General features: G+C 48.7%; 1 protein-coding gene across 3 annotated transcripts in view; it reads left to right on the forward strand.

The window, feature by feature from the left end:
* Window positions 1-10,351, forward strand: part of FAM168A (family with sequence similarity 168 member A) — a 185,893-nt gene extending 175,542 nt beyond the window's left edge. For all 3 annotated transcript variants that reach the window (XM_074400958.1, XM_039470593.2, XM_039470594.2), the window contains 3 exons: window positions 1,474-1,648; window positions 3,570-3,700; window positions 4,487-10,351. In XM_074400958.1, coding sequence (XP_074257059.1) covers window positions 1,474-1,648; window positions 3,570-3,682 — 288 coding nt within the window. In that variant the 3' untranslated portion in view covers window positions 3,683-3,700; window positions 4,487-10,351. The remainder of the gene's footprint in view (window positions 1-1,473; window positions 1,649-3,569; window positions 3,701-4,486) is intronic.
* The last annotated feature ends 422 nt before the right edge of the window (window positions 10,352-10,773 follow it).

Genomic DNA, 10,773 nt, shown 5'->3' on the forward strand with positions numbered 1-10,773 from the left:
AGTAGAAACATTTGAAGATTTCTGAATTACGATGATCTCAGGGACTCCAGTTTACTCCCCCTGGAAGTCAGTGGGCCAGTGGATTGTGGCAGCAGGAAGCAGCCATGTGATTCAGGAATTGGGAGTCACCTTGGACCACTGTCTTCATCCTTACCTTTTCTACCTAAAGGGAAATAGCTAATAAGAGACATCTTCAGAAATGCTATCCATTTATGCCTTTTTTTGTTGTTTTTTTGTTTTGGGGTGTGGAGACAAGTCTTGCCGTCGCTCAGACTGGAGTGCAGTGGCACAAGATCGGCTTGCTGCAACTTTCACCTCCCAAGTTCAAGCCATTCTCCTGCCTCAGCCTCCCAGGTAGCTGGGACTACAGGCATGCGTCACCACGCCTAGCTCATTTTTTCTTAATTTTTTTTAATTTTTAGTAGAGATGGGGTTTCACCATGCTGGCCAGGCTGCTCTTGAACTCCTGAGCTCAAGTGATCCACCTGCCTTGGCCTCCCAAAGTGCTGGGATTGCAGACATGAGCCACTGCGCCCAGTCGCCATTTTTTTTTCCAACATAAAATGCTAGCACTTGTACCAGTATGATACTAATTATCCTTCAGAGTACAGGCAGTGCTCGACTTACGACCGCAGTCGGGACCATGGAGCGGTCGTAACACGATTTGGTCGTAAGTTGAGTAGGCTATGTGTACAGTTGAAATGGTGCACGCGGAGATGGTAGTGCTGCCAGAAGATGGTCTGCACTGTCGTACGCCCAGCTGGGCAACGTTTGCCTGCCAGACGCGGAGCAGTCGTGGCTAGCGATTGTGGTCGTAAAGTCGAATGGTCGTAAGTTGCATAGGTTGTAAGTTGATCGATACCTGTATGTGTTCTAGAGTTTACCAGCCCTGTTCACATGCTTGGTAACAGTAAGCATGCGATTGTTGTTCCTACCTTTAAATAGGCAGTTTGTAAAAGTTCGTTGCAATAAGATAAAACATGTTAAAATGCTAAACTGGGGTTAAGGGAGTAGAGCTCTTATCCCATTAGATCATCATAGCAGCCTTAGGGGCAAGGCAGGACAGAATTAGAGCCTTATTTTTCTAGCAGGGAAGTGCAGCTACTCATGTACCCTTGACCGAAGACTGGTCCTCCTCTATCAGGGGATGGTTGTCCTCTTCAATAGAGCATGCAGCTTCGGGAGGGACACACATGGAGCGGTGAGGGAGGAAGGGGACACCCACCTAGCCAGCCAGATCAGCTGAATCAACCCTGGCGATCAATAGGGTGACAGATGTTGCAGCCAGATCACCCTCACATCCTAGAGGCTTATTTTTCAAATAAGCCCAGCACTGCACTGACCAGAGTCCCATAGTAAGACAAGTAGACCCCCAGCTGGGGTCCAGACTTTGTGTCTTTCAGCCCATGCTGTTCTCTCCACATCCCACCCACCTCTCCAAATGCTTATGTGACCTCAGCCTCTTTCCCCCAGGGAGCCTACTACACACAGCCGGTGTACGCTGCCCAGCCTCATGTCATCCACCACACCACAGTCGTCCAGCCTAACAGCATTCCCTCTGCTATCTACCCGGCTCCTGTTGCTGCCCCCAGGACCAACGGCGTGGCCATGGGCATGGTGGCAGGCACCACCATGGCAATGTCAGCAGGTGAGGCATGGTTGCAGGCACCACCATGGCAATGTCAGCAGGTGAGGCATGGTTGCAGGCACCACCATGGCAATGTCAGCAGCAGCGTCTGCATCACTGTCCATCCCTTTCCTCTAGGAACTCACAACGGAGCGGAGAACACAGTCATGGAATCGACTGCAGCATAGCACAAGAGATCCTGTGCCCTGGGGTGGGTGGGGGGCATGGGAACCCAGAGGAAGGAGCCTCTAAGTTTGTCTACAGGGATGAGGAAGATTCCACCAAGAAGGGCATATCAAGCTAGGCCTTAAAGGGTGAACGCAGGCTAACTAGAGAATTGAAAGAGGGAAGGGTGGTGCAGAAAGAACATGGTGATGGCATGTTCATAGAATGGAGCAATGGAGCCAAAGCCCTTAGGAAATAGGAGCTGGGAGTTGGAAGGTGGCTGGATCGCTGGCAAGGGTAAGATGGTGGAAAGTCTTGAATACCTTGTGGTACCTCTATTGCGCACAAAGGGGGTCAAGCAGGGCAGGCAGGGACACCGTTAAGTTTAAACATTAAGCAGAGTGGAGGCAGGATTAGAAGGGGTGAGGTGGAAGCAAGTAGGTCAGTGAGGAGGCTGTCAGTGCAGTTTAGGGAAGAGAGATACTAGCACTCCAGTAACAGCAGGGGCTCCAAAAAAGAGAACACAGGTACAATATTCTTTATTAGGCAGGAGCTTAAGGACCTGTGCAATAATTATAATAATTTTGAGGGATGAGAGAAGCAGAAGTCCCCAAGGACCTTTTTTTCCTGAGATAGAGTCTTGCTTTGTCACCCAGGCTGGAGTGCAGTGACACGATCTTGGTCCACTGGAGTCTTGATCTGCTGGGCTAAAGTGATCTTCCCACCTCAGCCTTCCAAGTAGCTGGGGCCACAGGCGTGTGCCACCACAGCCAGCTAATTTTTGTGGTGTTTTTTTTTTTGTTTTTTTGTAGAGGTGGGGTTTCACCATGTTGCCCAGGCTGGTCTTGAACTCTTGGGCTTAAGGGATCCACCCATCTCTGACTCCCAAAGTACTGTACTAGGGTAACAGGCATAAGCCATTATGCATGGCCTAGAGACCCAACTTTTAAAGAACCAGCTAGGCTACCATCTGAGATAAGAAAGTACAAGGGGCAGGGTGAGCATTTGGATTTTATTCTGCCCCTAATGTAACGGTATGGTTGAGGCCTCTTACTCCCCAGATCAAGTCAGCAAACTGTTGGATATCTACTTGGTGCCAACCTTGTTGTTCGGGTCCTGGGAACCAGATATCAATAGATCAGACCAGAACCCTGTCCTTAAGGAACACCCAGGTTAGTGTGGGAAATACAAGACATCACAGTTACTGTTCAGTGTGATTGTGCAGTAAGACACACAAAAGTAAAAGAAAGGCCAGGCATGGTGGCTCACGCCTGTAATCCCAGCACTTTGGGAGGCTGAGGCCGGTGGATCACTTGAGGTCAGGAGTTTGAAACAGCCTGGCCAACATGGTGAAAACCCGTCTCTACTAAAGATACAAAAATTAGCTGGGCATGGTGATGCACACCTGTAATTCCAGCTGCTCAGGAGGCTGAGGTGGGAGAATCGCTTGAACTCAGGAGGCAGAGGCTGTGGTGAGCTGAGATCACACCATTGCACTCTAGCCTGGGCAACAGGGCGAGGTTCCATCTCAAAAAGAAAAAGGGTGGGGAAGGAGGACTTGGAATAGTGATTCTGTCCTCAAGCATCAGAAAAGATTGCCTTAAGGAGGTGAAGCCTGGTGAGGTGGAGAAGGGCAGAGAGCAGTGCATCAGGAAGGTGAGGGAGATGGGGGATTCAGGCAGAGGGAGCAGTCATGCCAGACTGTAGCTTCATCCTCTTCATTCCTGTGTCTGGTGCAGCCTCATCAGGTTACTCTTCTCTCTCTCTGGATGCTCAGGTACCCTGCTGACTACACCCCAGCACACAGCGATTGGGGCACACCCTGTCTCCATGCCAACATACAGGGCCCAAGGAACCCCTGCGTACAGCTACGTGCCCCCACACTGGTAAAGCCTGCAGCCCATCCAAGTGAGTTCAGCCAGGGTGAGAGAGGTGGGAGGGGGATACATACAGGAACTGCTTCAAAGCCCCTGGCTTGGGTCTGGAGCACAGGTGTCAGCTGGGGCAGGTAACAGTTGTCAAGTTACCTTGCTTTCCTGCTCCAGGGTCCATAATATCACTCTTAATAGCTATCACTTCTGTTGACTGCTTGTTGAAATCCAAGTAACAACAGAAATAATAATTGCTATCCCTTTGCTTATGTTATCTCATAATCCTTACAGTTGCTCTGTGAAATAAGGATCATTAGCTCTATTTTATAGATAACTATGTAGTTCAGTATCACTTAGCCAACAAAAATTAAGCTACGGCTTCAATGTCAGTTCTGTACCAAATTCTGTGCCATTTACCTCATGGTCTTCAGACTTCTTTTAACTATGGGCCCCATTCTTCAAATGAAATCTTACCTAAATCATATGTTAGAGCTTTGGTTGGAGCCAGTTGGAGGCTTTGGGCTGACCCAGACCCCTGGCTTCCTTAGTCACCTCAGCAGCTCATGAGGCAGTGACGGTGAACCATAGGGCTCCAGGGATGTCCCTTTGAAATCCTCTGGCCCACCACATCATCTGTCCTCCCCCTACCTTCTCCAGGGCTCTTGGCACCAGAGCACAACAAGTTCCACTGGTAGGAAGTGGGCAGTTTCACTAGGAAGGCACAGAGGCCTCATGAAGGGCTCCCAAGTTGAGGGAGGGGGCCCAGAGGTTTCCTAAAGTGGCCTCTGGACTATCACAGTTTCTTTCCCCTTTCCCTCCACAGATCTGGAGTCACACATTGTATGCAACTACTCAAGTCTTACACCGGTGCTGGAGCAGTTCCCTAGCAGCACCACCTCTATTTGCAAGAGACAACGGAAGTGCAAGGGTCACTTTATGCATCTTTAATGGTTTTGATTTTGATTTTTGGTTTCTGTAAAAGCTGCTTTTTCTAATCTCCTGCCTCTCCGCCCTGTCCCCCTCTTAGCCACTGCCCTTCCAGCTCTACCCCCTTCCTCTTACCTGACCAGGTCATATCCTCTACGCTCTTCCCTGAATGTCCTGTCCCTAGGGATCCCGGTCTAGAGGCAAGCAGAGTAGGGTTTATTGCAGTGGTTCATCTGAAGGCTTGATTCCATTTGAAGAGCATAAACAGATATGGTCTGGGGTAGGAATTCAGAGCTGTTGAGGAGGCTACATCTCTGAGGGAGTGTTCTTGTTTTTTCTTAAGATTAGTTCAAGACATTCCCATGTCCTGAACACAAAGGAAATGTCTCCTGAGAACCATTGTAACAGACCAAGAACAAAACCACCTGACTATGTAGGAGTGTTATTAGCAGCTTAATAGCCCAGGCTGAGAATCTGGGGAAAAAAGTCTTTAGAATTTGGGGGAGGGTGGGGGGGAGGGAGGGCACTGTGGGAAAGGAGAGGGAAGGGAGGAGCGGTGCTTGCCTCATGGCTTTGGTTTGAAAGGTCTCTAGCCAAAGCATCTGGCCCTGGACCTTCTGATTTGCACAGTGATGTTCACTGACCTGGCACTTCCTCAAAAGGTGATTTTGACCTCAGACCTGCCAAGCAGCGGCAGGGTGGTGGGATCCCAGCATCCTGGGGCCTTGGAAGGCCAGATGCCCTGTGTAATCCAGACTTCGGCCTCTGAGCTGTCATGGACCCACTCTGATGAGGAGCTTCCTCCTGATCGGAGTGAAAACCTAGGGCATTTCTCTCCCTTTCCTTTTGCCCTTCCCAGTGCCAGGACTCACCTGTCTGTCCGTAGAGCTTGCAGGCAGGCCAAGCTCTTGGTTACCTGTGCCATTCATGGCCCAAGTGAAGGAACCACATTCCAGGTGGGTGCTGGCAGCTCTGAAGGTCAGGATAGTGAAGGAAAAGCAATAGCAATAAACATTTCATAGACTCATGGAACTGAAGGGACCTTAGCAATCATCTCATTCATTCCCCTATTTGGCAGATGAGGAAACTGAGGCCCAGAGAAGAAGAAAGAACTTCCCTAGACCTCACAGTAAATTAGCATTAAATGCAGCCTTCCTACCTAGTGGCATTGCCTATGAAAATTTACCTAGGGATGGATTGGCTTGGTTTTTGTAAAAATTAAGTCGGCAACGCCCATACCTGGTAAGCTCTGGAATGGTCTCTGGGCTCCTATTTCTGCTCTTTTCCTCCATGGACTCCAAAGGCAGGGGTTAAAGACTGGGCAGAGGCCACACAGAGGCAAATGGCAGGAACAGAAATTGCAAATGAAGAAATAGCACTTGGAAATTCTGTGAAGACATCTGGAACTTTCATCCTGTACCTGACTCTACCTGCAGGAGAAGGAGCAGGTGGGCTGTCTGAAAAGGAGAGGCCCTGCTTTTAGGACAGTAGCTCCTCATCCTGAGAGGAGAGGGAAAGGAAGAGAGAAGAGAATGGGAATCATCAGGAGAGAAGGACAAGAAGAATGAGGCCCAGGAGACAGGCTCATCTGGGAGAAGAGGGATCTCTGGGACAAGGAGGTCCCTGCTAGTCTCAGCCAGGAGCCTGGATTGCTCAGCAGCAGCCTCTGGCACCCAGCACTTGGCTGGGCCAGCAGCCCCTCTGGGGGTGGGGCATGAATATTTTACTGTATAAAATGGGATCATTGACAACATTTGGGACTTTAAAAAACCTTTTTCATTTTAAATTTTTGCAAACTTGGACATACCCTTACCCCTACCTCCCATGTCTCCCTAAGGGAGGGAAAAATCAGGAAACCCTTGGGTTGGAAGCTTAGAAGCTGTCTAGCCATTCCCAGAAGGGCAAAGCCCATCAGCATCCTTGGCCTAGAGCCAGGAGTTTGGGGGCCTACCTTCCTGGGCTTCCAAGGAGCTTTAGGACCAGTAAGAAAAAAATCCAGCTGTTCTGAATTGTCTGTTCTGGGGTGCTGATGAGGTTTCACTTTAAAATAACAAAGTTTTCCAGTGTTAATTCACTTTTTGCAGATACTCCTCCTACCCGCTTTGGTTTTGTAAAGGTGGGAGAAGGTTGGTCTAGATTATGTCATACATGTTTTAAAAATGCCAAAATAATAATGATAATAGAAACCTTTGCATTTGTCAGGTGCATCATAGAGTTCAAAGCACTTCACAGCCTTTCACGTACTCACCCTGACAGGGTCAGAGTTATTATAGTCAATTGACAAATGAGGAAACAGGTTATGGAAGGAAACAGGCCCATAGTCAGCAGAATGTTGGTATCTGCCAGGCTTCCCCGAACCCTGCTGCCTCTCTGTGGGCTGGGGTGGAACCACAGACAGGAGAAAGGAAGAGGAGGAGACCTAGGAATGACCGTGTAACTTTTTTTCTTGCTATACCAGTAAGTAAAACTAACAACTGGACCTCACAATTCATGGAGCAGTTTAACATACATTATTCTGGCTTAACCCCATGAGATAGAGGTTATTTCTCCAATTTGATCCTTAAGGAAATCAGGGCTTGGAAAAGTGAAGTGACTTGCTAATAAGTGACACAGCCGCTTGAATCCCAGCCTGTCTGCTATCTTATTCCCCTCCATCTGATCCCCACTAGGCTCACGTACTGAAGCATCTATGCTCTGTGCCCCATCTTCACCCCTACCATGTAATTCAAGAGCAAAGGGAGGCCCTAAGGTGAAAATAGGCACTGAAAGGCTGTGGTCTGGAAGAGCCCAGATCCAGCACCCCTTTTTCAGTATGAGCCCCAGTTCAGCCAGCCTCAGCCCTCTTGCTGTGATGGAGATCCACAAGCCTGGCCAAGCTTGGGGAGTCACTGCAAAGGGACTGAGCCCAGGAGAGGGGACAGTCATGTGCCTCTGGTAGGATAGGCACAGTTACTGGTAAGGTCACAGAGATCTGGTGGGCGGTACCTTAGGTATCCTCCAGAGATTCTAGATGGCATGGTAGTCAAGCTAGACAAAAAGCTGGAAGGGCCCTTCCATTGAAGGCAGGCAGGCAAGAAAGAAGACAAGGGATGTGCCCACATGACAGCTACAGCACTGGCACCAGCACGCAAACCCCTTTCTCCTTCTCACGTCACTGCCTCTCCCCAGGTGCAACACGTGTGGCCAGGATCAGGGGTACAGATGCTTCCAGTCACCAGCCAACCCTTTTGAATTCCTCTACTTCTACCTGATACTGTCTCCTCACTGGCCTGGGGCCAAGAAAGTTTGAGTATGGGAGCTGGATTGCCTGCAAATAGTGAAAGCCTGAAACAATCATTTGCCATGTTTTGAAAAAAAAAAAATGCATATTTAATTTCTTCCTCATGAGATAGGATAGTTGCTGTTCTTTCTTACCTGGCAAATGACCCTAAAATGTATATCCCCTTTCCTGAATATTTAGTAGGGACACACCTGTCCGAAGCTTTTTTTGGTATGCAAAGTACTTTGGCATTGGTTGCCAAAGTCCCCCATTTTATAGATGAAGAAAACTAAGGCTCAGAAGGCTTGAGACTTGCTAAAGGGTTACACAGCTTGTGATTCTTCAGAACCTCTGCTCTTTCTGCTGCCACCTGCTGGGTGTCTTGGCAAGCATGAAGGGAGGGACTACCTATACTTACGGAGACCAGGGAAGCCCAGTCCTCTGAGCTGCACAGATTTGTATGAACTGCTTTGGGCCAGGACCTGTAATGGGTCCTGGGGATACAGAGGCACATCTAGCTGGCAGCACAAAAACAACAAGAATTTGCAATTAAAGGCCTATCTTGGGCAAAACACTTTGGGGGGGGGGTCACAGTGCCCAGGACTGAAGACATGTTCAAGGACAGCTTGAGGCATCTTCCTATTGAGAGGCCCATGTCCTTGGTAAGCCTGTACACCTGCCTTCCTAGCCTGAGAGCCTGCCCACTATCCAGACCCAGTGATTTGGTACTTCAAGCGGATGTGGTGCAGATTTGGCCAAAAGCATGTGGACTGAGGTCCCTCGGCTTGCTTTTCCCAGGGGTGGGGAACAGAATCAGACTGAGCATCCTTACCCCTGGCCACCCAAATTGTTCCAAATTTGAGGTACCTCACTCCCAGAGATCTGGAGGTCCTTTGAAGGCCTTGTTTTGTTCTGATGGGCTTCAGAAAGGAATCACCTGAAGTAGAAAAGTAGGACAAGTTTTGGCTCATCATACAGATACGACTCATCCATGTTTCCAGTGAGGCACTGGCTAAGCCAGCCCCGGAGCCTCCATATCCAATTCCTCAGCTCTGTTCTGTGGCCAGAGGCAATGAGCCCCATTCTGGGCCCTGTGAGCTTTCTATCAGCATCTATATCATAATTCTTCCTCAATTGCAGTTAAGTGAAAATATACGGAAGTCTGCTTTTCTATCCTATATTCTCCCAAATCACTACTGGCTGTGCAGCCCCAGCTGCTTGCCAAGCTTGGGAATCTGGAGGGCACAGTAGTAGAGTGGGCCAGTGGGACCACCCACAGAGCTGAAGAAACACGGCCAGACTAACTGATGGGATTCCACACCAGAGCCTCTGAGCACACAGGCAGGCATGCCAGGTGGGCTGCAGGGTTTGTCCCTTACTCATCCATCTGCCCCTCTCCTAGAAAACTCCTTGTTTCTTAAATTAAGCATATATAGTTCTAGGGCCCAGCCTTCAAAATTCCTGGCAGGCCAGCTTCAACACTCCATGGCCAGCCAGACTGGGGTCCCAGTCCCTCAGTTTGTCCAGTGGATGTCTTCTGTTGTGCATGCTGTTGAGCCCAACGCAAAGGCCAACTGAGGCACACAGGAGTTGGGACTGGCTGCCACAAAGCCAGAAAGGGAAAAGACAGCACTTGTTTCCCTGTGGCCACATGGATAGTCCCTGTATATCCTTGCTGTGGTAGTGAGGTCCTCTACCCATTTCCTTCCTGAAGAGAACATACATAACGGCTTTACAGAGAAGTACCAGCCCATAGGAATCAAATGGGTGAAATCAGCTTTGGGCCTCACCCCAGCAAGACCAGCATCTCCAGACCCCAGCCTTTCTCCTCAGGCCTAAAAGTCAAGAGACAAAGAGTGGGGACGGTCCCAGAGACGACCTCCTGGGGTCAGCCAGATAGTCTGGATCTATGGTGTGACTCAAGCTCCTCCTTACCCAGGGAGAGGCAAGGCCAGGCCTCTAGCAACTTGGAGTTGTCTGTAATGATCTCTAAAGGCCCAAGGGCCTGTCCCCATCCTGACTTCAAGGCATCTGCTTCCCTGTTTCATATCACATGACAGAGAAACCTGTTCTCATGGCATGTAACATCCCTGTGAAGAGAGCGTTGTATATGATTTTGTATTTTTTAATTCATTTTAATCTACAGGTTGGAATCTAATTTTTAAATTTTATTGGAACTCACATTTTAAAAATAAAACATTTAAAATAATAATAATAAACCTTTCACCAGTGTCTTCCAAGTAGTTTGATCAAAGAATTTATAGGTGTTTTCAAAACACACTCGAGTGTAAAGATTGGAAAGCCCCATGGCCTCGCTTGTGTGTCTGAAGTGTAAATCTGGTTTTGTTTTGTTGTTTTGGATTCTTTTGGGTTTTTATGTTTTGAAGATCAGACAGTGATCACTCTGAAAGATTGAAGCCAAGAATTTGTAACTATGATATTTACTGTAAGCTGTAGAACACTCAATAACTATTAAAAAAAAAAAAAGTTTCCCAAAAAAAAGTCTTAGGTGACTAGACTGAGTGGTTCTTGGGGAGGGAGGCACAGAGGACTGTCCCCGGGCCAGTGAGTCCCTTGGGCTTCTCCCCAAGTTGATGCTAAACTTGTTCTCAGCGTCAAGAAATACCTAAGGTGCATCTCATAGCTGATCTGACAGGGGTCTGCCCTAAGGGTGGACCTACTTTACAGCTGCTGGGGAGCTATGAAGTGGCAACTTCAGCACCTACCCTAAGTGTGTGATGTGGGAGCACAGTGAGCCCATTCAGAGTTGAAACCAATTGAGCTGTCTGCTCAATAAAGCTGACATCTATTGAGTGCCTACTGTGTGGCTAGTGCCTGCTGCTCACATTTTAAGGCATACCGTCCTCACAGCACATGTGAGGTGAGCCCTGTTAGCGCTATCTTATATGGGCAAGCTGAGGAGG

The sequence above is a fragment of the Saimiri boliviensis genome, chromosome 6, assembly GCF_048565385.1.
Source record: "Saimiri boliviensis isolate mSaiBol1 chromosome 6, mSaiBol1.pri, whole genome shotgun sequence".
Taxonomy (NCBI): Eukaryota; Metazoa; Chordata; class Mammalia; order Primates; family Cebidae; genus Saimiri; species Saimiri boliviensis.